The sequence below is a fragment of the Lutra lutra genome, chromosome 13 (assembly GCF_902655055.1).
Source record: "Lutra lutra chromosome 13, mLutLut1.2, whole genome shotgun sequence".
In the NCBI taxonomy this organism is placed as follows: Eukaryota; Metazoa; Chordata; class Mammalia; order Carnivora; family Mustelidae; genus Lutra; species Lutra lutra.
In genome coordinates, this window is record NC_062290.1 from 79,471,668 (window position 1) to 79,496,691 (window position 25,024).

The 25,024-nt window shown below is 41.8% G+C and overlaps 2 protein-coding genes across 4 annotated transcripts in view; one reads left to right on the plus strand and one right to left on the minus strand.

The window, feature by feature from the left end:
• ASTN2 (astrotactin 2) overlaps positions 1 to 22,014 on the minus strand; it is a 1,447,326-nt gene extending 1,425,312 nt beyond the window's left edge. For all 3 annotated transcript variants that reach the window (XM_047699298.1, XM_047699297.1, XM_047699295.1), the window contains exon 1: positions 21,868 to 22,014. The gene's annotated coding sequence lies outside the window, so the exon portion shown is untranslated. The remainder of the gene's footprint in view (positions 1 to 21,867) is intronic.
• The window catches only part of LOC125083006 (5E5 antigen-like), a 579,485-nt gene continuing 572,510 nt past the window's right edge, over positions 18,050 to 25,024 (plus strand). The window contains exons 1-2 of the mRNA XM_047698904.1: positions 18,050 to 18,125; positions 21,021 to 21,586. Coding sequence (XP_047554860.1) covers positions 18,050 to 18,125; positions 21,021 to 21,586 — 642 coding nt within the window. The remainder of the gene's footprint in view (positions 18,126 to 21,020; positions 21,587 to 25,024) is intronic.

Sequence of the window (25,024 nt, forward strand, 5' to 3'; positions counted from 1 at the left end):
GCCCAGTTGTTGGTACAGCTGCAACAGGTTCCTGAAACACTCTCTAGATCTGTGCTGTCTACTAGGGTAGCCACTACCCACATGTGGCTAAATTTAAATAAGAAATTAATTGATTCACAATTTAAACTCCTGTTCTTCGTCCTACTGAACACTTTTCAAGGACTCAACAGACACCTGTGGCTAGTGGTTACCAGACTGGTCAGAGCAGATAGAGACATGCCTATCCTCACAGAATTTTTAAATTTTTTTTTAAAGATTTTGTTTATTTATTTGACAGAGATCACAAGTAGGCAGAAAGGCAGAGAGAGAGAGAGAGGGGGAAGCAGGCTCCCTGCTGAGCAGAGAGCCCGATGTGGGACTCGATCCCAGAACCCCGAGATCATGACCTGAGACGAAGGCAGAGGCTTAACCCACTGAGCCATCCAGGCACCCAGAATTTTTGTTTCTTTTACACAACTGAATGTTACTTTTATTCCACAAAGCGAATAAAGTATTGATTCATGCTGTACCACCATGAACTCTGAAAATACTAAATGAAAAAAGCCAGTCACAAAGATCACATGTTTCCATGTGTATGAAACGTTCAGAATAGGCAAATCCGTAGAAGGAGAAAGTAGAATCCTGGTGGCCTTAGGACAGTAGGGCAGGGGGGTGGAGAAGGATGCGTGGTTAAGGAAAGATGGGAATGGCTGCTAATGGGTACTGTGCTGGGTTGAATAGTGCTCCCCTCCAAATGCAGAAAAAATGTTTTAAGCTGATTGTCGTGAGGGTTGCACAACACATCACAGAAAGTTCTCCATGGGACGCTGTTACTCCACAGACACCCAGCAGACAGGCGTTCCACTGTCAAGCAGATTTGGGAAGTGCTGTGTAAATATCTTCCTTTGATATCAGTAATATTGAAACACGAAACTCCTGCCATGAAAAAACCCACCTAGTGTGGTTTTTCCCAAAGCTATTGGATGATGGAATTCCCCTTTTGGGGGGCTTTTCAGGTTTGTTTTTTTTTCTTTTTCAGCACATCTTACTCATATTTCTGGTCTCACAATTTCTACGAATTCAGATAACATAAAAACAAAAGAGACAATTTTTTAAATCATTACCTGACAACAAATCCCTTGCATTCATTATATCTCATAGTCCTCATAATTTTACACAGATACATCCATAATTTTATGTCACATATGGGGTAAGAGTGTCTGCTGGGTTAAGGAACTTAATTATGATGACACAACAAATAAGTGATAGAACCAGAACCTGCTCCCTGAGTCCTTCCACTATCCCCCGGGCAGTCTTCTTTCATGTTTGACCAAGTTTCAGAAGAGGCAGGAGGTTGCAGGCCACACAGTGAATCCAGCAGGTGGGAGTGGCTGATTCACAGAATCCCAAAACAGGTTCTGATGGTCTGGTTTTTGGTGGTGGTGGTGGTGGTAAGGTAAACAGGAGAAAAGAGGTCATTCTAGAATAAATTTAATAGTACTAACATCTTCTTAGCTTTCTGTAATGTTTTATGATTTATAAAGTATGGTTTTTCCAAGTTATTTTTTTTAGCATTAACTGCTTAACACCAACTCTCAGATTCAAGGATTATTGGTTGCTATCCTTTTACTTCTAGAAAGGGAGGCTCAAGAACAGAATTCTAGTAGAGAACTGGAACTTAAATTCAACAAGTGGTTTTCAGCACTTTTTATTTTTTTAAAGATTTTAGTTATTTATTTGACAGACAGAGAAAGTGAGAGAGGGAGCACCAACAGGGGGAGCTAGAGTGGGAGAAGCAGGCTTCCCGCAGAGCAGGGAGCCCAACGTGGGGCTTGATCCGAAGCAATGTGGGGACCTGGGCCGAAGGCAGATGCTTAATGACCGAGCCACCCAGGTGCCACTTTTGGTAGATATGCAACACATTCTGTTCAAATAAAATTTTCAATTTGAATATAACGGGATGGGGGAGCTGCTGCAGTAAGCCTGGTCTTCTCCCTCCCTCTTGCTCCCAGTTGCTCTGGAACCCTTCAAGGCCTCAGTGACTCACCAGGATTTCACGGAGTTTGGAAACGATTATAAATAGATTCTGTAGCCTCTTTGCTACTTATCCCAGGAAGTGTCCCCAAACAGGCTAAAACTTAGGAAGGAGAAACCTAAGAATAGCAATTCAATTATGTGTTCTAAAGAGATATTTTAAAGTTTTTGATGAGTAACCTGAAAACTTTGAAACATTCTTGTCAAACCAATGATTCTTTGGTTATGCACTCAGAGACAGAATATGGGGCAGAATAAAACGTGCAATTTACCCAAGGGATCATGACCTTGATCTCTAGGTCAATGCCTACGTTTCAGAACTTTTAAGAACTCCTAGGCCCAGAGGAGATTTATGAAAGGTATATGGTTGAAAGACGATGTTTCTCAGGGTGAGTTCACATGGCAAATAGTGAATCTAAAGGTATATGAGATTAAAAGCCTGAAGACCAGATGTATGTTCGGCATCTAAAAGATCCCAGCTAACTAAATTAGTGGAACTTGGTCAGCCTTTCTGATATTAAATAGAACACCTTGCTCGCTCTTTTTCTCTCATACACAATCTTGCTCGCTTGCCTCCTCACTCTCTCACGTCCTTCAGGCTTGAACAGCTTATCACTGGAGAGTAAAAGGGGATGGCATGCCTTATAATCTGTAAAGAACTAGATAAAGGTGATCTATCTTTGCTGTCTTCCGGCTCTTTGCCACTAGAACTCAAGTCAACATTGTCAGTAAGGTGGATTGCCTACAGGCAAAAAGTCCTGGTTACACAGGGGTTTGGTCAGACCTGTATTTGACACAACTTGCCTTGGGCAGTAAGTTTGGGGATGACCAATGTAGTATATCTCTGAAAGCCCAGGAAGGGATTTTTTTTCTTAAAGACAAAGATAGTCCCTTCTGTACCACCTGCCTACAACTGAGGAATTTTGTTGTTTGCAAGGTTATCCAGGGAAATAGGAAATTGCCAGAAAGAAGGCGGCACCGAGAGTGAGGGGTTTTGTGCAAGTCCTGTGAGTATGTGTGTGCACGTGCCTTGACAAGAGGGGGCATTGTGATTCCTTTGTTCTAAAGGGCAGTTCTCCTTAGAAATGGCCAATCAGTCACTGTCACCGGGCAAGGAGGAGGTGCGGGTGCTGGGGGGGGAGGACATGCCAAGTTTGCCCAGAATACTCATTGCACAGGACAATCCCCACAGCTGTTGCACACCCAATGTAAATACGGACAGCCCCATTCATCATGGGGCTCCCTTCCGCAGCACATGTCCAAAGTACAGCAATGATTTAGTGCCTGCAGCTGGAACTGCACTAGGTTTCTCCAAAACAGCGGCGTTTAAAAATGAGGAGGTGGAAATTGAGAAGCGGCAGGGGTTACAGAAAGGGAAGGACTAATTTCAGCTTTCTGAGAAGAGGAAAGAAGGGTAACAAGGGTGAGCTCTTCCAGTAGACCACCCCTTTGCTTTAACTTCAGTTTTCTCCCCAAATTCACTGGCTTTGGTGTAACTCAAGCTAAAACTTTTGAACCAGTGTTGCACCTGCCATATTGCTAGCTCTTGGCCCTCCCTGATCTTAGGTGCACGGTTGGTATCAGAACCTCTTCTATACAGAGCATTGACCCAGATTTCTTGGCATCTTCTTTGTGGACAAACAATGTATAAACTCAGCAGGACAAGAAGACAAATAGCTTGATTTTTTTTTTTTAAAGATTTTATTTATTTATTTGAGAGAGAGACAGAGAGAGCATGAGCGAGGAGAAGGTCAGAGAGAGAAGCAGACTCCCCGCGGAGCCGGGAGCCCGATGCGGGACTCGATCCCAGGACTCCAGGATCATGACCTGAGCCAAAGGCAGTCATCCAACCAACTGAGCCACCCAGGCGTCCCATAGCTTGATTTTTTATTAGAAATGTGAATTTCTCATTTGCTCACTCACTTACTCATTCAACAGATAGCTTGTAGCATCTACCATATGCCAGATTCTCTACAGAGCACAAGGGGAATAAAAAAAATAATAATAAACAAACATAAAACCTGATTTTGAGACCTTTATACTTGAGTAAGGGCAAAAGATTCAAAATGTATATTTTTTGATGTCCAGCACATATAGATAGTAAGTGAATCCGAAAGATAAAGAGGCTATCAATTAAAAAAAAAAAAGATTTATGAGCAAGAGAGACAGAGGGCTTGCACCAGTGAGGGACGGGGCAGAAGGGAGGAATCTTTAAGCAGACATACCTCTAACTGCACAGCCCAATAAGGGGTTTGATCCCACAAGCCTGAGATCATGACCTAAGTAGTGACCAAGTGCCACCCAGTTGCCCTGAGAAGTTATCAAGTTTTGTAGAAAAAAAATAGCTTTTTGAAGATAGAATAACCTTTTTAGAAGAGTTATCTAAGTGAAGATGGAAAAAAGTACATTTCAGATTCTCTAAAGTGAAATGTGTCAATACAGTGAAGGAGCCAGGAGAGATTTTGAAAGGTTTTCAAACGAGTTATAACATGATCACAGTGGTTTGTTAGGAAATTAACTAGACCATAGATGTGAAGGATGAATTCGAGGGGGGAAAGCAATAGAGAAACAAGTCAGCAGCCTCTGTTTGGACAGTCTGGACAAAAAGATGCTGAGAACCTGCACTGGGGTGAGGTGACAGAAAAATAGAGGAGGGACATTCTAGCACTGAGTCAAAGGAAGACTTTTCATGAGTTGTTGATCCTGTGGATGTGAAAGCTACAGTCTGAGTTCCAAATCTACCTCTTATGATGCTAAGACTGGATTTTGAAATTACATTTTTTTCCGATATCCAGCTTTCTGGAAGGTTCTACCACAATAGAGTACAAAAAGGCAGGAGGCAAAAAGAAGGGACTTGCTTGCTTCTTTTTTTGCTTTCTGTTCTTGCTTTCAATGACCCAGAAATTACACTTGATCCTGGCAGCACAACTGGTTTCCAACTCCAGCTTATTGGCACATTCACACTATCCCTTCTCAGAGGTAATGGCTTGCCAGCACCTTGCTTTTCAGTGCTCCCCAGAGTTGGGGCTCTGGCCATCTTCTATCTGAGGGCTTAAGTTATAATCATGCCAACCTTTTTTCTTTGTTCTCCTACCCAAAGGGATAATAGAGGATTCCTCCAGCCTTGAATTTGGCTGGCATCTGTACGCTTTCAGTTTTTCTTGACCCCATACCCTTTCTCTCCCTGCTCTCCAGATCCAGCACTTATATAATGAAAACCCTATATTAAATCTCTTTTTAAAAATACCTGGTGTGGTATATGTTTTCCAGACTAAATCTTGACTGATGTAGGAGTCACTGATGATTCCAAGGAGACCAGTGGAGGGGTTTTATGAAATGTGAAGACATTACATTTACATTACATTTATGTTATAAAGATGACACAGGACAGCAGTTTTGTCAAGGCAATGCAACGAATTTGACTTGACATAGTCCTTATGATGGGCACACACATGGGTGTGAAATGGAAGAGAGGTATTATAGTCGGAGAATGATAATACAAGTATATATAAAATCAAATCTTTAGAATAAAGGAGGATGCCCTGAAAGACGGGTTATTTTGACAACATCATAGAAATGTGGAATAAATATTGAAACCATCTTAACGTAGTGTGTTAAGGCTTCTGCCTATGATTTAAATAGTGCAGCAGTATTCCAATATGGAAAAATGAGAAAATTGCCCTCCTATTTTAGAGTATGTGTCTTGAAGGCTTCTAGCTTTATACAAAGTTAATTGATCCCTTCTATAGTCATTCACTCCTATTATTTAGTTCTCTCTGCATCCTGCAGGGAAAGTTTTTCGAGTGTCGCATTCTCCCTTTTACAGTTGAAAACTGAAGTGTCCCGTTACATCCAACAGCTAGAACTCCAAATCATATCATCTCTACCTGCATCTAAATAATACAGGTATTTCTCATATAGCAAAGAGACTGATATTCCAGAATGAAATCTCTGGATTAAAAACAGACTTTGAATAACATATGTAGACTTGCAAGATAGGGATGGAGTACAGAGAGACTTCACATCCAATCCAGAGGCTTGGATTCACAGGACCCTGTTGACTCCACCATGGTAGCAGCCTTCCAGAAAGATTAACCCAGCCTTTAGGAGGATGGGATTGTGTGGAGGAAGGAGAGACTTAGAACAGTTGTGCATCGTGACAGGTACGCGGGAGGTCGTTGCAATAACCATAGCCTCCAAGAAAGGTGCTCTCTCCATTAATATTGGGAGAGCAGAAATTAAAATCAAGTAGCTATATGCGGAATTAAGTGTTGGGATGGCTAGGTGACTCAATGTATTCAGCCTTTAAAGGAGAGGGATTGGTCAGGTATAAATGCAAGGTTTTAATACTAATTAATAGGGAGATTAAAACTGCCTTCCCCAAGGGTTGCTGGAGGGGAGGTGGGTGGGAGAATGGGGTAACAGCGTGATGGACATTAAGGAGAGCACATGATGTAATGAGCACTGGGTGTTATATAAAACTGATAAATCACTGACCCTACCTCTGAAACTATTATATGTTAATTGAATTTAAAATTTAAAAAGTGAAAAAAATAGACATTTTTGATTCAGCCCTTTCTTGTACACAACACTGAAGGAAAACACAACCTATGCTAAGTGTTTCAGGACAAAGAGAAGAATATATAGTTTCTTGATTATCGTATTAGATAACTATTCTTTAATGTGTAAAAACATACATTTAGAAATTTTTTCCTTAAGTTTTTTTTTTTTTAAAGATTTTATTTATTTATTTACTTGACAGACAGAGATCACAAGTAGGCAGAGAGGAGGAGGAAGCAGGCTCCCTGCTGAGCAGAGAACCCGATGTGGGGCTCGATCCCAGGACTCCAGGATCATGACCTGAGCCGAAGGCAGAGGCTTTAACCCACTGAGCCACCCAGGCGCCCCCTCTTAAATTTTTTAAATGTATTACAGATTTAAAAGAAATTAGCCAAATGTATAATTCTATAAATCAATAAATGAATCAATAAATATGCCTTTCACTGAGCCTGGAGCTGGTTTGTTAAGAAAGTTTTCAGGGGTGCCTGGGTGGCTCAGTCGTTAAGCAGCTGTCTTCCGCTCCGGTCATGATCCCAGGGTTCTGGGACTGAGCCCCCATGGGGTTTCTTGATCAGCGGGAAGCCTGCTTTTCCCTCTTCCACTTCCCCTGCTTGTGTTTCCTCTCTCACTATGTCTCTGTCAAATAAATAAATAAAATCTTTAAAAAGAAAGAGAGAGAGAGAGAGAGAGAGAGAGAGAGAGAGAAACTGGTTTTCCAGAGACAAGCTGAGTTCAGGTTTGCAGATGTAAATTTTGAGTTGGGAAACTGACAGTGCTGCATCACAGTGGCAAAGTTTGATAAGTCATTGGAGATGCCTGAATCCTTTGTTCTTTTTCAAAGGAAATATCTACTTTGTTTCAACCCTTACTCAGGTGCACTTGCAAGAATGTGTGCAATTCCCCAACTTCCTCATTTAGGGTTTGAGATAGTGGGAAGACAGATCCCACTTATAGAACTTTAAGAAAGGAGTTGTTTTAAAGATTTTTACTTTTCCCCCGGAGTGAATCCTATTAGAGATTCCAGTATGTATGACACCAAAGCAGAGCCGTTCTGACTGAAGCAAGGGGAGAGGAGGCTCCTTGAAGCCCTTTCTGTGCAGCATTAGCAATATACTCTGCTCATTCCCTATCCACTGGACATTGCAAGGTGCACTGAGACCTTACGATAGAACCTTTATCTCCCCCAGAACACAGCGGGAAAGCCACTGAGCTAAGTCCAATTTTATAGAAGTTATCAAAATCCAGAGAAATGAAGTCAAGTTGCCGTCATCTGAGTGAGTTGGTAAAATCTGAAAAATCTCCAAAGGAGACCCAGCATTTTGACTCAGGGCCATCCCTTTCTGCCACCCAGAATCAAACATGCATATACCGAGTTCTGGGAAAGTGTCATTCTTTGTGTCAGGCGGGTGTGCTCCTGAAAGAGCAGGGTACCTTTCCTCTCCCAGAAAAGCAGTTCTGACCACTTCAAGCCAGTTTATTCCAAGCACCATATCCTCCTACCAGATTCCAGTCAATGGCACGAGTCACCTAAGTCATGATTGCCAAAGCCTCAGTGGTCAGGACTGCTTCTCTGGGAACAATGTTGGCGCTGTTAAATGACTAATGAGGGCCATTTAAAAAAAATCTATCCGGGTGACTGTCAGACAGATGTTTCCACACATGGTGGCAGAATGGAAAGAGCAGCATGGGATGAAGGAAAGTACACGGAACTAAAAGCTGCAGGACCTGGATTCAATCCCAGCTCTGCCTTTACCATATTAAAAAGAAAAAAAAAAAAAAAAGCTATGAATAACTAGCTCCTGTGTCATACATGGAGATCTGCACATACGGTGAATGTTAAGATAAATGATCACCGAACACATGTTGTCACCCAAAAGGTTTTGAACTGATGTCAAGCTTCGTATCTTCTTTTAAAGAGCATCGAGCTTGGGAGAAACCTAAAAATGCCACATGATATGATCTATTTGAAATGCCCAGACAGGAACGGTCCAAGAGGTGACCAGCCCTAGGTAGGTTTGTGTTTTAGTAAAAGGGCCATAACCAATGTTCCGTTCCTGATGACTTTCCACTCTAGTGCTTAAACCCTGAAAAAGCTAATGACAATGTGCTTTGAGATCCTTCATTTAACTTACATCTTTAATGCTTACCATGTGTAAATTTCTGAGATCCTTGTTACAGAAAAGACAAAGATAAACAAAATCAGATAGGATTCCCCTGATTAAAAGTATCAGAAGGCAACACAGCCTAACTTTAAAAAAGTGGGGATTTTGAAAGACTATTGGGTATCTCCTCAAATCCAAACTGTTGAATGACTAAGACTCAGGAGTAGTGGGGAGTGAGGAAGTTAAGATTTAAGGAAAAAGAATATGATTTTCTCTGTGGTATTACCATCAATATGGCTCATCTCTCTCTGCTTTTGAGATTACAGTTTTCAAGAAGAGAGAGTCTGATTGTTCCACAGAGTCAGCTCTTTACTTCAGGATAAGACAGCTATGGCCAGAGGTGTGCAGACAGATAATACAGACATTGCAATTGGGTCTCACACCTAGGAGTTTCCAGAGATTAAAGAATCATTAGGAGCAAGGAAGCTCCTCTCAAAGAGGATCTAGTTCAATACGACAGAGCACCTGCCTTCTAAAAACTTTTTTTTTTTTAAAGATTTGAGAGAGAGAGGGAGCACATGCATACACACAAGCAGGGGGGAGGGAGGAGCAGAAGCAGACACCCCACTGAGTAGGGAGCCAGATGTGGGGATCCCATGACCCTGAGAACATGATCTGGGCCACAGGTAGATGCTTGACATACTGAGCCACCCAGCAGCGCCCCAGAGCACTTGCCTCTTAAGGAGTTTATTATCTACTCAGGGTGATCAACATGTAAAAAGAACTATAACAGAAGCCAGAAATTTAAAAAGAAAAAAGACTAGATCAGCTCAAAGTGGGGAGAATATTTTTGAAAAAGGAATCAGAATCTTTCATTCACAGATGTCTCTCAAATTTCTCCATTAATCTGAAAACCTAGAATTTAGTTCTTTTCAAATGTTCTCTAATTTTCCTTTTAAAAAGAACATGGGGAATTATTTTACATGAGTAACATTTGAGAACCTGGGCAGAATGAAACAATCCCAATTTGCAACAGCAACATTTACAAAGCTATTTTGAATTAGAAAACTTATCTATCCCTTTAGAGCAATCCAAGAGAAAAATAAAGACAAAAAACAGCACGTGAATAAGACAATAAAGAAATAGGAAGAACCGGTTAGCAGAAAAAGGAGTTGTAGCACAAGCAGAGTGGGCGCTGAACCCGCAGCAGTCTTGAAGTTACTCTGAGATCACCCTTGTAATTGGGAGGAACGGTAATTAGCTGGTGTTGGAGATGTGGCCTCAATCTCTGTAATTAAATAAGGTAAATTGTTTAAGAATAAGAGACATGCTGCTCATGTGCTCCAAATCTAAGATTTTGAGATAATGGGTATATAAGTGGAGTTCCTATTCGGTACTTAAATCACCCCCTTCCATTCTGATCCAGAACTTTCATTTTCTGTAGGAATGAGGATCACCACAGTATTTGACTCACCAACATGACTCCATTTTCTCCTACTGGTAGTCTAGACCACTCTTTGAGAAGAATCTGCCTTCCTTTTCAAAGCCTTCCACTGTGCTCTCCATGTTAATGGAGTCCGAATTCCGAAAGCCCTAATAACATGGTTCTTAACTACATTTCTGGTCTTGTTCCCACCACATCGTTCCATGATACTAAATTCTTGCTGTACTTTGCATTTTCACCCACTTTGATTTTGTTCATGTTGATATCATGAATGGAAGTACCTTTTTTTTTTAAAGCAATTTTTTAAAAGATTTTTGAGAGATAGTGACAGAGATAGCCAGAGAGAGGAGAAGCAGGTAGGAGAGGGAGAAGCAGGGTCCCGCTGAGCAGGAAGCTTGACAAGGGGCTCAATCCTAGGACCCAGGGATCATAACCTGAGCCGAAGGCAGAAGCTTAAACAACTGAGCCACCCAGGCACCCCAAATGGAAATACCTTTTTATCACGTTTTGCAACTGTGGTATTATGATTTATAAGAAATATATTTGGGGCCACCTGGGTGGCTCAGTCAGTTGGGTGGCCGACTTTTGTTTTAGGCTCAGGTCATGATCTCAGGGGTTGGACTCCTGCTGGTCATGGAATCCCCCTACCCCACCCTGATGGAGTGCACACACTCTCTCTCTCTCTCCAAAAAAAAAAAAAAGTGTTTTTATATACTTGGCCTTCATCCTCATTTCTGGCAGAGAGCTCCTAAAACCTTTGGAATTTCGTAAGGAAGAAAGTAATCAAGGTGGCTTTTGTTATTTAATGAGGTAGCTTCTGGAAGACAAAATCCCTAGGGTTTGGGGCTGGTTTCCAGGGGACCCAACCTTGTGATTAAAGGGCTGGAATTGTCAGTCCCATCTTCTTCTGGGGAGAGTAGAGGAGCTGTCAGTTGGAGCAACTGCCAATGTCCAGTGACTTAATCAATCATGCCTATGTAATAATAAAGTCTCCATAAAACCCTAAAAGGACAGTCAGTATTCAGAGAACTTCCAGGTTGGTGAACATGTGGGGAGAACGGTGTGCTGGAAGACAGAGCTCAGCAGCCCCAGGCCCTTTTCCAACACTTTGCCCTATACGTCTCCTTGCTCTGGCTCTTCCTGATTTACAACTTTACATAATCAACTAGTAATCTGGTAAGTAAAATGTTCCCCTGATTTCTGGGAGCCAGTTTAGCAAATGAATCAAACCTGAGGAGGGGAGTCAGAAGTACAGGTAACAACCTGGGTTTGTGACTGGCATGTGAGGGTGGGGGAGGGGTACAGTGTTACTGGACTGAGTGTTTAATCTGTGGAATCTGTTTTTATCTCTGGGTAGTGTCAAAGTTGAATTAAAGGGCAGCCAGCTACTCCCTGGAGAATTACTTGTGCTATGTGGAACCCCCTGTCCCCCACACAGGAACTGGTCTCAGAACCATAAGGACTTAGCGAGGATGCTTCGTCTATGAAATTATTTTATTGTGTCATAGCCATTTGTGGTTGTTCTACTCTGATTGCTTTATTTTGGTCTTTTCTGTTTGTTTGTTTGTTTTAATTTCTGGACCTCCAATGAACCTTAATCTCACTGAGTAGGGACTGGGGACTGTACTGGAAAAAGAGACATGCTTAGACTTGCATCAGGGATTTTCCATTCCCCCAGTGTAGCACCTTTAAAAAGTCACTTAATTTCTCTGAGCTTCCTTCTGTTTCCTTTGTAAAACAGGATAACAGCAGATTCTCAAAGATGAAAAAGTACATATATGATTCCATATGATTTTAATTACATTTTCATATAAATGGAACTATCAAAAATTTTTAAAATTCTTATTTCTATCCTAAGTCTGCTTTGGTTGAAATAGAAGGGAAACAGATCAACTAGCTTAAGGAAAGCTAGTATCATTCAAAAATCCAAGTTTTAAGTAATACAACTATTGAGAGGGAAAAGATGCTCATGAGCCTCAGTTACGATGGGGAACAGATGCAAATTCCACCACAACTTGGTTGGCCTGACTTAAATCAAGTGCTTACTGCTGACCCCCAGTCAACTTTGGCCAGCAGAGTGAAAACACAGAATGTAGTACCCACTTGTCCTGTTCTGCGGAATGGGAACACTTTCTAATAGAAGGATTCTGAGCAAATAATAAAGACCTATCAGATGATCCAAGAGTGTCTTACACAGAAATGTAATAAATACTAGTAGTAACCATGGCAAAAACAGGCAAGGTATTTTTTTCGTTTGGTTTTTCATTATTTAGAGGAAAAAATCTCCATAAGAAATAGAAGCCCTCTGAACCTTTTATAATCCCGAATACAATGTAGCGATGGTGGTCAGACTCATTAAAGAAATTCTCCTTGGAAGAAATGTTGGTCAAAATTTCAGTTATACAAGTTCTGGGAGACTGAGTATACAATAATGGGATTATAGTTGATAATATGGAGTATATACTTGAAATGTGCTAAGAAGATAAATTTTCAGTGTTCTCCCCATAATAAAAATAATGCTAATGGGCAGTAGGGGGATGGGCAAAATGGGTGAAGGAGATTGGGAAATACGGGCTTCCAGTTATAGAATGAACAAGTCATGCAAAGGCTTGGCATAGGGAATACAGTTAATGATACTGTAATAGCATTGTATGGTGACAGCTGGTACCTACTCGTGTGGTGAGCATAGCATAATGTATAAAGAAGTTGAATTGCTATGTTGTACACCTGACACTAAAGTAACATGTGTCAACGATATTCAGATTGTATAAAAATGTAATTATATGAAGTGGTGTATTATTCATTAGCTTAACTGTGGTTCTTTCCCAAAAATGTGTATATGAAATCATATTGGTCACTATACATACACACACACACACACGTATAATTTTAATTGTGAATTGTACCTCAAATTTTGGAGGAAAAAAGGAGTGCATTTAGGTGTTCAGTTGCTTTCAGAACAGCTTGGCCTATGCCCTGCCTCTTCCTGAGCCCTTCCCAAGAGAGTCTTGCCTGCTCAAGATCACCTGCTAGGCCCGTTTACAGGTAGACTGAATCTGATGCAGCTGCTTCTCTAATATGCAGCCTGTGGATTTTTGGTTGTCTAGGTTTCTCTTACACTTATTTACAGTTTCTAGAGGTCTCAGCCATTGCTTCTTTCTTAATTGTACTATCAAAATGTAGTTCTGATAGGGGGTGCTCCAATCACTGTGGTGTAATAATTAAGGACACATTTGGGTTTCAGTTCTAGCTTTGTCACTGATCAGCTTTAGGCTTTTTTTTTTTTTTTTTTTTAATCTCTCCAAAATTCTGGGTCTAACAGATAAGATGATTCTAAAGGCTCATTCTGCTATGGCCTCTTTAGTTTCTAGACTTTATAGTCCTACAGGAAGATATTATGCATACACCCATTTAAAAATCTATTGAGCATCTCCTATATTCCAAAAAGTTTGAGGCTTTAGAAAAACAGAGATAAATAGGAGAAGGTTTGGTTCTGAACAACCTTTCCATTTTCCTTTGCTTTCTCTCCTTAACAGCTGGCTTACCTCAGGGGCTTGAGAAAAACACCTGGGTTATAAGGTAAAAATTGTTCCTGCCTTCACTAAGCACAATCCCAGGGCATGAACCCTCTGGAGTTGAATAAGTACTCTATTTCTTTCCATTTGTATTTTCTCCATCTGTTCTAATTACATCCCCTCCTTGGGAGTAAGAGAGCTACTACTGTCTGTTGCAATGTAAAGGTGAGAAAGGTTAATTAACAGTGAAGACAGATCCCAATTGCCTTACATCACATCCCTGTCCATATGCATCAGACTGTGAGAGGGTTCCCTCCCTTCTGACCCAATACTGCTTGTGCCTGCTCCTCTCAACCTCTTGTATGGCTCCCCTCTTTCTTGAGTTATCTCCAGAGCGTGGCATCCAAAGGCACTCATCCATGTTAATGTGACAAAACACCTTAGTCATAGGGAGGGGAGGATGTCAGGTCTTAGAGTAGAAAGGGCCAAGCCAAACTGCCTTCAGCATGCTCAGATCCAACGGACATTAAAGTCTGCAGGCTGAGTGAGTTACAGTCACACAATGGCTTAGAAAGAGACGATGATACCCTCATTTTGCAGACTGAGGTTAAGAGACTGAAGGAGATACAGTGATTTACCTTTGGTCCCACACCAACAAGAGCCAGATTCATACCCAATTCAGTGTACTTTCCATTAAATGATGCTTTTTGTCTGCTTCCAATTCCCCTTTTGTTTTATGCCTATGGTGCCCACCCCTTTTGCATTCTTCCTTGGTTTCTATTTTCCCACTAATTTCCATTATGAAATGCCCTTGGTTCACGTCTCATAGTCCTTGTTTCTTCCTACGTCACATCTTCAAACTTTCTATTAAATATGTTCAAAACAAAAACCAACCAACCAACCAACCAAAAAAACCCCTAAACTATAAATGCTGTGAAAACAGGGACTTCATTGTGGTTCGCCACTGAATTCACAGCACCTGGAAGGTACATAATTAACAATTATTCATCGAGTGTCTTTAATAAGGGCAAACTGTTATGTTTTTATTGATATGAAATGATATTTACTGAGTACATAGAGCACACTGTAAAGAACCACAGAAGACGTGGCTAAAGGATTTTAAAATCAACTTAAGAAGATAGCCCAAATATAAAATTTAACTATCAATTATTCTTTCATTTACTTATCAAACATACATTATGCTGTGCTGAAAAATATGGTTTTTGATTGGTCTGAAATAATAAACAAACCCATGTTTTTAATCCACAAATCTTATTTATAGAAAAAGACAACAAAACAGAGTATTAAACTCTGGACAAACGCTAAAGAAGAAGCCATAAATGGGGCTCTGGAAGGAAAGAGCACAGGTGTCAATCTATTATTTCAAAGTCAGAGAAGACATCCTGGAGAAAGATGTGTCTAAGAACAGGTAGAAGTCAAAGAGGCACAGAGGGTAAGGGCACAAATCATTTCCAGAAGAAATAACTTGTACCAGAAATGAAAGAAATAACATGAATTATTTAGCATGGCTAGAGGGTAGGGTTTAAAGTGAGGAATCCTAAGAGATGAAAATAGGTAGGTAAGTAGTGATCACTCTGGACTTGCTTTTCCCCATGTGGTCCTAGAACAAGCATCACCAGCATCACCTGGGAGCTTGGCAAGTACAACATCTCAGGCACATCATTTAAGGAGGCCTTCACTCTCAGGCTCATGCCAAGTATAGGATTGGTACCAGCACTGCCCTGACAGGGAGTTCCTCCTTAAATCATTCACCTGTCGGGTTTCAACTAGCCCTATTCCTGGACCTGCACCTGAGACACACTGGATTAAAATTATAGTTTAAAAAGATGCCCAGGAGGTGGGTATGCACATTACATTTGAGAAGAACTGCTCTAAAGGCTTTGTAAACCATGCTTACGTTTGGAGATTGTCTTGGGAGTAATGGCTGTTATTTACAGGCATTTGATGGGTGAGATTCCTTGATTTATAAAGGTCTGTGGCTGTGTGGGAAAGCAGCAGCAGCCAGTTAGGAGGCCGTTACGGTAAGTCTTTAACAAATTAAATCTTAAAGATCTGTTCCTTCTAAAATTCTACTGCAATTCTGTAAGTATTATTACAGTGATCCAGGACTGGAGTACTCAGATTTGAGGGTTGTTGGAGCAGATGCAGTGGATGGCTAGAACTGTGGAGGAAGGACGAAGGAGAAATCAAGAGCACCTGGCTCAGGCTGTAGCAAGTAGGCGGCGGGAAGTACCACACACTGAGGTAACGAAAGACCAAAGAACGGCCTGTGGAGAGAGAATGAGTATACAGGCTTGGAGATGTTAAATTTGATAAATTTTAGATCATACAACATGATAGGTGGGTGTCCAGATCAGGAAGAGATAGGAGGTACAGAGATGGATATTGGAACTATTGTCTCTAAAAATGATAATTAAACCTGTGGGAAGAAATAGGAGTTTTTAGAGTATATAAAAGAGTTTTTTTTTTTTTTTTTAGTGTGGAATACTGACATTTAAATAATATCTGAAGGGGCACCTGGGTGGCTCAGTGGGTTAAGCCTCTGCCTTCGGCTCAGGTCATGATCTCGGGGTCCTGGGATTGAGCCCCATGTCGGGCTCCCTGCTCAGCGGGGAGCCTGCTTCCCCCTCTCTCTCTGCCTGCCTCTCTGCCTACTTGTGATCTCTCTGTCAAATAAATAAAATCTTAAAAAAAATTAAATCTGAATAATTATTTTCATTTTGCAAAGTATTTTCTCATCCAATGCATCATTCAACTAAACTAACTTTTTTGAGGTGGGGAGGTAGGCAAGGAAAGATTATCATCTTCATTTTCGATGAAGAAACAGATAAAGAAACTGGGGCTTGCAGTCCTGAAGGTGTTTTGTCTAGTAAATCATCGAGCTGCACACACACCGGGAGCAGTTCCAGTTGCATTGTGGGGCATGCAATTAAGAGAGAAACCAAGAAGAACTGACGTAGACCACAGTGGTTAGCAAAGACTTCATGGAAGAAGTATCCATTATTTTACTAAGTGTAACTTGTGAGCGCTAGAGCTTTTGCCCAGATAGTTTATGGTGTAATATTTTAACATTTAGTGTTTTTGCTAAATGTTTGAGAGTCTGGAATAACTAGTGGTAAAAGAAAGGTAAGTGCTCCTTTGTCTATCCCAGTATTATTGAAGATTTTACAACAATCTGGGCAAGATATTAAGAACTAGCTGCTTTTAAATCTTGATTGACAAAATCTTGACAGAAACACCCTTAGTCATCCTATCACTTGAGGCCAGATTACCTATGATGGTACAAATGTGTACTTTGAGGCAGAACAGCAGCTAATAATTCTACCTACATAGGTAGTTATTTGGATAGGAGAAAGATACAATAACTGATTTATAATGTGAGCCATGATTAAGAGGAAACTTTTGACTGTATTAATCTTACCCACAATTCTTAATCTTGGGTGACACAGAATCAACTAGAACAACATTCTGAATTCTTATAAACATTTTCCATGTTAGTCACAGAATTACAACTATACCTTCATCTGTTTTAAGTGACCAAAGGTTCTAGGAAGCATAATAATTGCCATTAACAATTATATAGTTTGTTACATTTTTAAAGTACTCTAATACAGGGTGTTTAATTGGATAATCATTAAAGTCCTATAAGGAAAATGAGATGGAAATGTTATTCCCATGTTTTATTTAAAAGATGGGAGAAAATAAGGTTTATGGAGAATGAGACTTGCTTGGGTTAAAATAATAATAGCAATAGTTTTAATATAAATAATTTATTAAGAGCATAAGATATGCCAGGAATTGAGCCAAGTGCTTCACAATCATTATTTCATCCTTTCAATCCTTACAATGAGCTATGTATTATTATCCTATTACAAATAATGAACCCAAGCCTTGAACAAGTCAAGAAAGTTGTGCAAAATTGAACAGAATATGTAATGGAATGGGGAGATGAAGCTAATTCTAAGTCACCATTAACACTTGGCTCTTCGAAGTCATTTAATAATCCTGCTGAATATCCATTCCAACAGGGGTACAGTTGGGGACACTGGATATCTATTAGTTTTCAAAAATATATAGGGAATATTAGGATATTAAATAAAATGAACAGATTCCTTAAAAAGTATATAAAATATGACATGTTTCCTTTAAGAACTTACAGTTTGGAGGTATATAAAAAGATAATTTCAAAAACAATGGGAGTGCTCTAACAAAAACTGGAATGGAGGGGAAACAGACTCACAGATTACATCACAAAGGTCTTACAAAGACAGAGCACAATTTCTTAGTCCACAAAGAGTGAGCAACCAATTCTAGACAGGTCAGCTATAAAGAAAAAAATGCATGTAGTTATAAAACTGTAATTCAGAGAAGAAAACGTTTTAAATAATTGCACCATGGTCTTAAGGGTGAAACAACAGGAGATTAGGTTACTGGAACCAGATTATCACACTTGCTTTAGTCAAAGGAAGGGTAAGAGAGACCGAAACAGTAAATGAACATGGAAGTCTGTTTCTTGGAGAGCCAGGTGACTTCTTGGTGTCCGGGAAGCTTAAGAGGGACCTGTTATGGATTGAATGTTTGTGTCCCCACCCCAAATGTCTATGGTGAAATCCTACTCTCCTCCAATGTGATGGTTTAAGGAAGGCGACCCTTTGAAAGGCAATTAAGATCAGACTGGGTCATGAAGGTAGAACACTCACGAATAGGATTATTGCCTGTGAGAGTCACTAGAGAGTTTGCTTCCTCTGCTTTCTACCATGTGAAGATACAAAAAGAAGTAGGCAGTATACAATTCTGAAGAGGGCTATTACCAGAACCTGAGCATGCTGGCACTCTAATCTTGGACTTCCAGCCTCCAAAAGTGTAAGAAATTTCTGTTGTTTGTGGTACTTTGTTATAGCAGTCTACACTGACAGGACGGTGCCTGAGAGAGAAGATAAGGGGAGTGGTTTGCTAAGAAGCAATCCAGGAACCAGATAAGGAGGGCCTGACTTAAGGCAGTTGAGTGGGCACAGAATTGAGAGGATGTGTTTGGAAAGTCTGGATGAACAGACTTGGGTACCAATTTGCCAGCCTTCCCACAGTAAGGCTCAGTAAATCTAATTCCTACATTATTATGTGCCCACAACTCTTATTTTTATCAATATTTTCCTGGATATTAAAGGTATTTTTTTTTGGAAGCCTCTCTTGATAGCTTTACCAACTAGATTCAACTTCTCATTCTTCTTGTTATTCAAATCTTATACTTCCTCTGGCAAGGTGCTTAGCATGGATTCATTAATTCCCAAGTTATGTTTGTCCATATCTTATCATGACTGGTCTGATTAATCTCAAATCCATCACAAACCTAGCTCCACGTCTGAAGTACAGGTAAATATTAAACACTGGTTGCAAAATGAGCTATTATGTAATTCTTACACACTCCTCCTAATGATGTCATCTTGAGCTTTACAGGAAACTTAATTCCTGGCTAAATCCATTTGATATCCACTCCCATAATACTTTATAACCCCCATCGTAATACTCATCATTATTAAAATTTATTACTAGACTCTGTTAATTCTATGATGATACACACATTTCTTACAATGTTTGAAATATCATAAATGCTTAATTATTGAATAAACAAGCCATTAATTATTTTGTCTCATGCGTTATGCATTTGGACTCCCAGATCTTCCAGTTGTGCTCTACGTAAGCGTATGTATCTTTGCACTGCCTTTCTGACATCTTCAGCCCTTTAGAACGTAATCAAAAAACACAAAGGAACACAGAGAGAGCTCTATCCAGTGAAAATGGACATTAAAACATCCATTTTGACCTCTTTCCAAGTTATATTGTTAAGTCTGAAAACACAGCTACCAAAATTGGCATTGCCATCTTAGTAAGTTCATTTGACCAGACCACACAGGGTGTCAGTGTCCACCAGAGGTTAGACAAAAGTCTCCAGGCATTTTACAATTCTGGCCCACCAACACATAAGCTGTCCTGAGAATGTCTAGGGAAGTTCAAGTTAAAGAGAAAACTCCCTGCTATTCGGTTCCTGCTACCTTGAAAACACTACAGACAGGCACATAGTTCTGTATGTACCAACCAAATTAACACATATATACTGGCACTGGATTTACTTATGAAAATGGGAAAGTTACTTTAAGTGAGGAAGTTGGAACAACAGTCTAAATCCAGGTAAGAGTTCTTTTGGGTCTTCCTTGCCCACTTCACACAGCAATCACACAGAGTTAATTCCACCACCCGTGTCCTCTTAAGAGCTGTTATCCCAGGTGTTGTCATTCTGCTCAGTGTCACCTTTCACCTTCCATTGTTAAAATGGCATCCTTACTCATCCCTATCGATACAGCGTCTCCTACCCCTACTACCCATGACCTGAGAATTCTTTTGAGGTTTTATCTTATTCTTTCCTTTGAAACATACTCATCTGTCTCTCCATTTTGCTTGAATCTCTGTGTTTTTGTTTTTAAGATTTTATTTATTTACTTGACAGACAGAGATCACAAGTAGGCAGAGAGGCAGGCAGTGGGGGTTGGGGAGGAAGGAAGCAGGCTCCCCGTTGAGCAGAGAGTCTGATGCGGGGCTGGATCTCAGGACCCTGGGATCATGACCTGAGCTGAAGGCCGAGGCTTTAACCCACTGAACCGCCCAGGCACCCCATCTGTGTTGGTTTCTATGCATTAGATAAAAGCACCACCTCTCCTGCTCTTATAGGAGTAACCACCTATAGGAGATGGCCCTTACCAGTCCATCCTACCCTAGCTCTTGGTTGTCTCTCAAATCCTTTTGAGTGTCCAAGCAGTGTGTTTTATTTTTAATGGCTCCTAGTTGCTGAGGGTGTGCCAAGACCTGACCTTGTTCCAAAGGGGAGATGCTGTCTGGCAGTAGGTTTTAGGCATGCAAATATACCCAGACCCACAGGACCACAAGCCTAAGCTCCTTTGGTTACCCGTGCCAGGTGATCTACAGGTGTTCCCTGGTAGCAGCTGCAAAAACAGGGGCTCCAAATGAGTGTATAATATAAGCTCCATTCTGGGAGACACAGTCAAATGACACGGAGGCAGAGGGGGACTACAAAAAGGGCCACACTAGCTTATGTCCTGTAGAGCTCTAGAGTGAGCGAAACCTGAAGCCCACCCCTTAGACTGCAGGATGAGCAAAAAGACTAGGAAGTGGGGGTGGGGGAGTGTTTCACTCCACCATCTGTGCAGCGCCCTCTGGGAAGATGCAGGCCAACAACTGTCCCTGACTGGTCCTACCTGCAGGCCCCAGCCCCAAAGACGCAGCGCACTCACGCAGACAGTGCTCCAGAGGCCTTCAGAAAGGATTACAGCCAGCTCTCACATGTTTAATTAGAAGCCTGCCCCTCAGGCTATAGCCACAGTAAGTTTACTGGAACGCACCCAGCGACTGAGCTCTCCTGGCCTCGTGCAGGGCCCTATAGAAGCTCTCTCTCCATTGGTTACAGGCCTGCGGGGAAGCACGGGGAAGCCCCGACGGCGCCCCCTGGCAACAGCTGCAAAACCCCGCACCAGCCTCGCGTAAAACTTCCTGCGCCCCGCGGGCAACTGCGCTCTGGAACCAAGCGAGGGAGAGCGTGGAGATGGTGTCCACGCGGAAAGGAAGCGGGAAAAAATACCGAAAGAAAGAAAGGCGAGGCGGGGCGAGGCGGGGCGGGGCGGGGCGGGGGGGGGGGGGAGTGTCTAGAGTTTCGAAAACAAAAAGGTGGTATCCACAGGCTGGAGCTTGGCGAGGAAGCAGGAAGATGGCACCTGCCAGTCTTTGCCCAAGAAGACACCCTCCCCGGCGGTCTTCCAAGCACAGCCTGCCTCTCAGGTCGGCGCTCCAAGACCAGCAAAGGAGCATCCCCCTCACACACAGCTGAGTGCCCCCAGGGCGCCTGGCGCTGGGCCTCGAGGCCGGTGAGTCCCGGGGGGCCTCGAGAGCCCTTCCTCAGAGCGCTGTTGGTAGCTGGGGTCTCAGGGAAGGGAGCCCCGGGGATCTTCAAACCTGGACATTTAGAGGCGTGGTTCTCGGGTGCCGGTAGTAAAAGTTGGGGATGCCCGGTGTGGGGTTCAGTCCCTGTACCTCTGAGGGAGAAGCTCTGGGTCTGGAGCTCCCGCTGGACTGTGGGTTGCTCCCCGGCCGCGTGGTGTGGAGTTTCCAGGGGTGGGGGGGGGACCTGTGTCCCAGCCTGGCTTACCTGCTGTCACGTGGGCCTTCTCGCCTTCGGGTAGGATGCACAGGAATCATTCAGACAGTTTTTAGATGAGGAACTTATTCCATATTTAGCTGTGGGTTCTGGGTTTGTGGGAGGGACTGAGCCCAGACCCTCTCAGGTCGCCATCTTGAACAGGAACTGGACAGTTTCTTATATAGGCTCCCCTCCCCCCAACCTCCGGATAAGGTTTCTCCTATTTGCATCCAATCAGGCCATACACCTGCTCAGTTATTTGATCATGGCTCCCTTATACCGTGGCTTAGCATGTGACTTAGCACGTGACTCAGCAGTGCCTCTTGCTACCAAACTGCTTAAAAAAACCCAACACATTATTTTTGTTTAAAAAACAAAACAACACATTATTTTTGCAGACCTTCTTGCCATTGCAAATAATATTCTCCCTGCCCGAAATAGCCGTCCCTCCGTTTGTTTACACTCAGAAATCTAACTCATTCTCCTCTGCTCAGACATTGCCTCCTTTGTAATGTCTTTCCTTATCAGCTTATAAAATGAGAGGGGTAGACATGCTATTTTCTTAACCATCTATGGTCTGAGGATTGTTCCTGTCTCTGTAACCCCACCCAGATGCTAAGGCACTTAAGTGGGGGAACCCTGTCTTTTCAACTCATACTCCTCTGTGTTCAGATACAAGTGTGAGTCCAGAGTAGAAAACTATTTGCTGAATGATTCTATTCACATCCCTATGTCAAGTGTATCTTAGCTGGCACATAGAGCCCCAGTAAGATGTACCTGTGCCAGTTGTCCCCATTTCTAATAGGACAGGTTCTGAGCATCCATTATTCTGTAATTTCTGGGCGGCTCCCATATTTCAGCAGATACAAAGTCAGCCTTCATATAGATGGCACCTCTGCTCTGGTGTGGTCACTAAGAAGCCATAAAAAGGAATTAGTCAGCTTAGGTGGATAATTGATGGATGTCAAGTGTCCCTTTGGATAAAAGACTTGCTTCTAGACCGATTGCCTGAGGGCTCAAAAGGCTCCTAGTAGACAATCCAGATGCCTTCTTTTTATTTCCTCTGAATATCTGCATTTTCATCCAAAATTAAGGCACCAAGGACAGCTTTGAAGGAAGTAGTGGCCTCGGGGCTAGTACATTTAATGAGAAATCTTTTCAAGGGTCATCTTCTGATACCTTGTGCTAATGACACAGGGCCTTGAAAGGATGGGATTGCTGTGCACCTACTGTACATTAACAAACAAACAAAAACACCTTACAATTTACTAAGACTTACTAGTTTTAGAGGTTTTTGACAACTTGATACGCTTCCTCTTAATTGTGACAGGCCCCAGCAAGGCTTACAGCTTCTACTCAAAGCTTATGGCTTTGAAATATAGGCTGTAAGCTCAGAGTGGTTAGGAAAAGCATAAACAGGGAAGTAATATGTGTTATCCATAATGAAGGGCTCTTCCCTCCTCCTCTATCATTCAAAGAACTGTAGAAGGTATTTTCCCCCCCTATGGCCTGAAAAACAGTCTAGAAGAGTTAGAAGTGCTGTACTCAAATTCACGAGTGATGTTCGTTGCTGAGTGAAGATGACAACCCTTGTTTTTGACTCCTAGTCCAAAGTTCATTTCACAAAACACTATGCTGCCTCTTGCAGAATTCACGTGTTAAAAGTTAAAGGGGATAAAATGCCAGTCTGAAGCTCAATAGAATGACAGGGGAGAAAATAGGCTGAAGAAGCAGCTGAACTTGTTGATTAGTATTGCTTAATGCAGCTACACACCCCCTTACATTCTCCCGGCCCACTGATCAGCATTTTCCTTTTGGGCAGACTTCATAGCCAAGAAATCAATACATCATTAGCCTGCAGCATGTTGTTTTCTGGGTATCAGGCGAGCTCCTGGGAGCATTATTTGAGTCATAATGACAGGGGTTGGGCTGTAATGAAAGTCCTGAATTATGCCACATTAAGGATCTTACCCCCATGAAGCTGGTAAGCTGCTCAAATATTCCCTTGTGTGGCTTCAGACGCAGCCATCAAATATTTAGCATGGATTTTGGCTAATGTGCCTTCCTTATCCCCAAGATATTCTAAAGCAGGTGGCTGGTATTAATACCCTTTAAGAGGTGAGGAAAGAGAGCCTTGAAGAGATTAACTGGACAAGACTTGCATCCTGGAGTAGCCAAATCAATCCCTTAGACCCCTTTACTATACTAGCCACTCCCTGCTCCCTTTGGCTTTGAGAACCAGCAGGGTTTTGAAAATTCTCTTCACGGACTGTCTCCAGCTGCTCTGTCCCCAGCCAGAGAGCTCATGACCACTGGCTGGCATTAAACTTCATCATTCTCTGCTCTCCGCTGCTACTATTCCTGAGTCTGCCCCTTCCCAAGACTCAGAAGTCCCCTCTCACTGGGCCTCCCCCAGCCCTCACCTCCTTCCTCTCCTTCCCCCTGAATGACTCATTTTGTTTACTGAGCAGAGAAGCTAATAGAAGGCAGCAGAATTTAAGCTTCCCTGGGACTTGCTTTACACGCTGACAAAATCATTCTTTTCTCTCTCTGTTAAATATTCATGGCTCTCAGATTTTTAGATACAAAGGTACATTTTGTTTTAAAATGTGCTGATCCAAGACATACTGGTTTGCATTGATTTCCTCCTCTTTGCATTTCTATTGCATTGGAAATAAAGAGGTCCTCATTCACTTCTTCTGAAATATGGACCTGAATTTATCTTTGGTTTTCTTTTTTAATTTGGCTGCTATTTGGCAAAAGGGCTGATGTTGGTAGACATTTTACATGTTTTGTGTGTTTTTCTCTTCTGACATTGCGTGCGGGCGCACACACAGACATGTAGACATGAGGACAGGAAAAAAACACATTCTCTTTTCCAGGCATCACAGTCTAATGTTAATATCATTTGAAAGGGATTTTAACAAAGGTTTGAGCTGTTACAGATTTCAAATATTTACAATTTGGAACAAAAATAAAGTAGAGATAGATTTACAAAGATGAAGAATAGATGCATCCTAGGACAGTTCAGAGATCTACAGAAAATGAAATGGGGGCAAAAGTGCCTCCATCTTAGAAAAAAAAAATGGAGAGAAATTTACTGTGGTGTAAGAATTATGGAAAGAGAATAAATGGGGGTGGGAAGGAGGAGGGATTAAAATCCTGA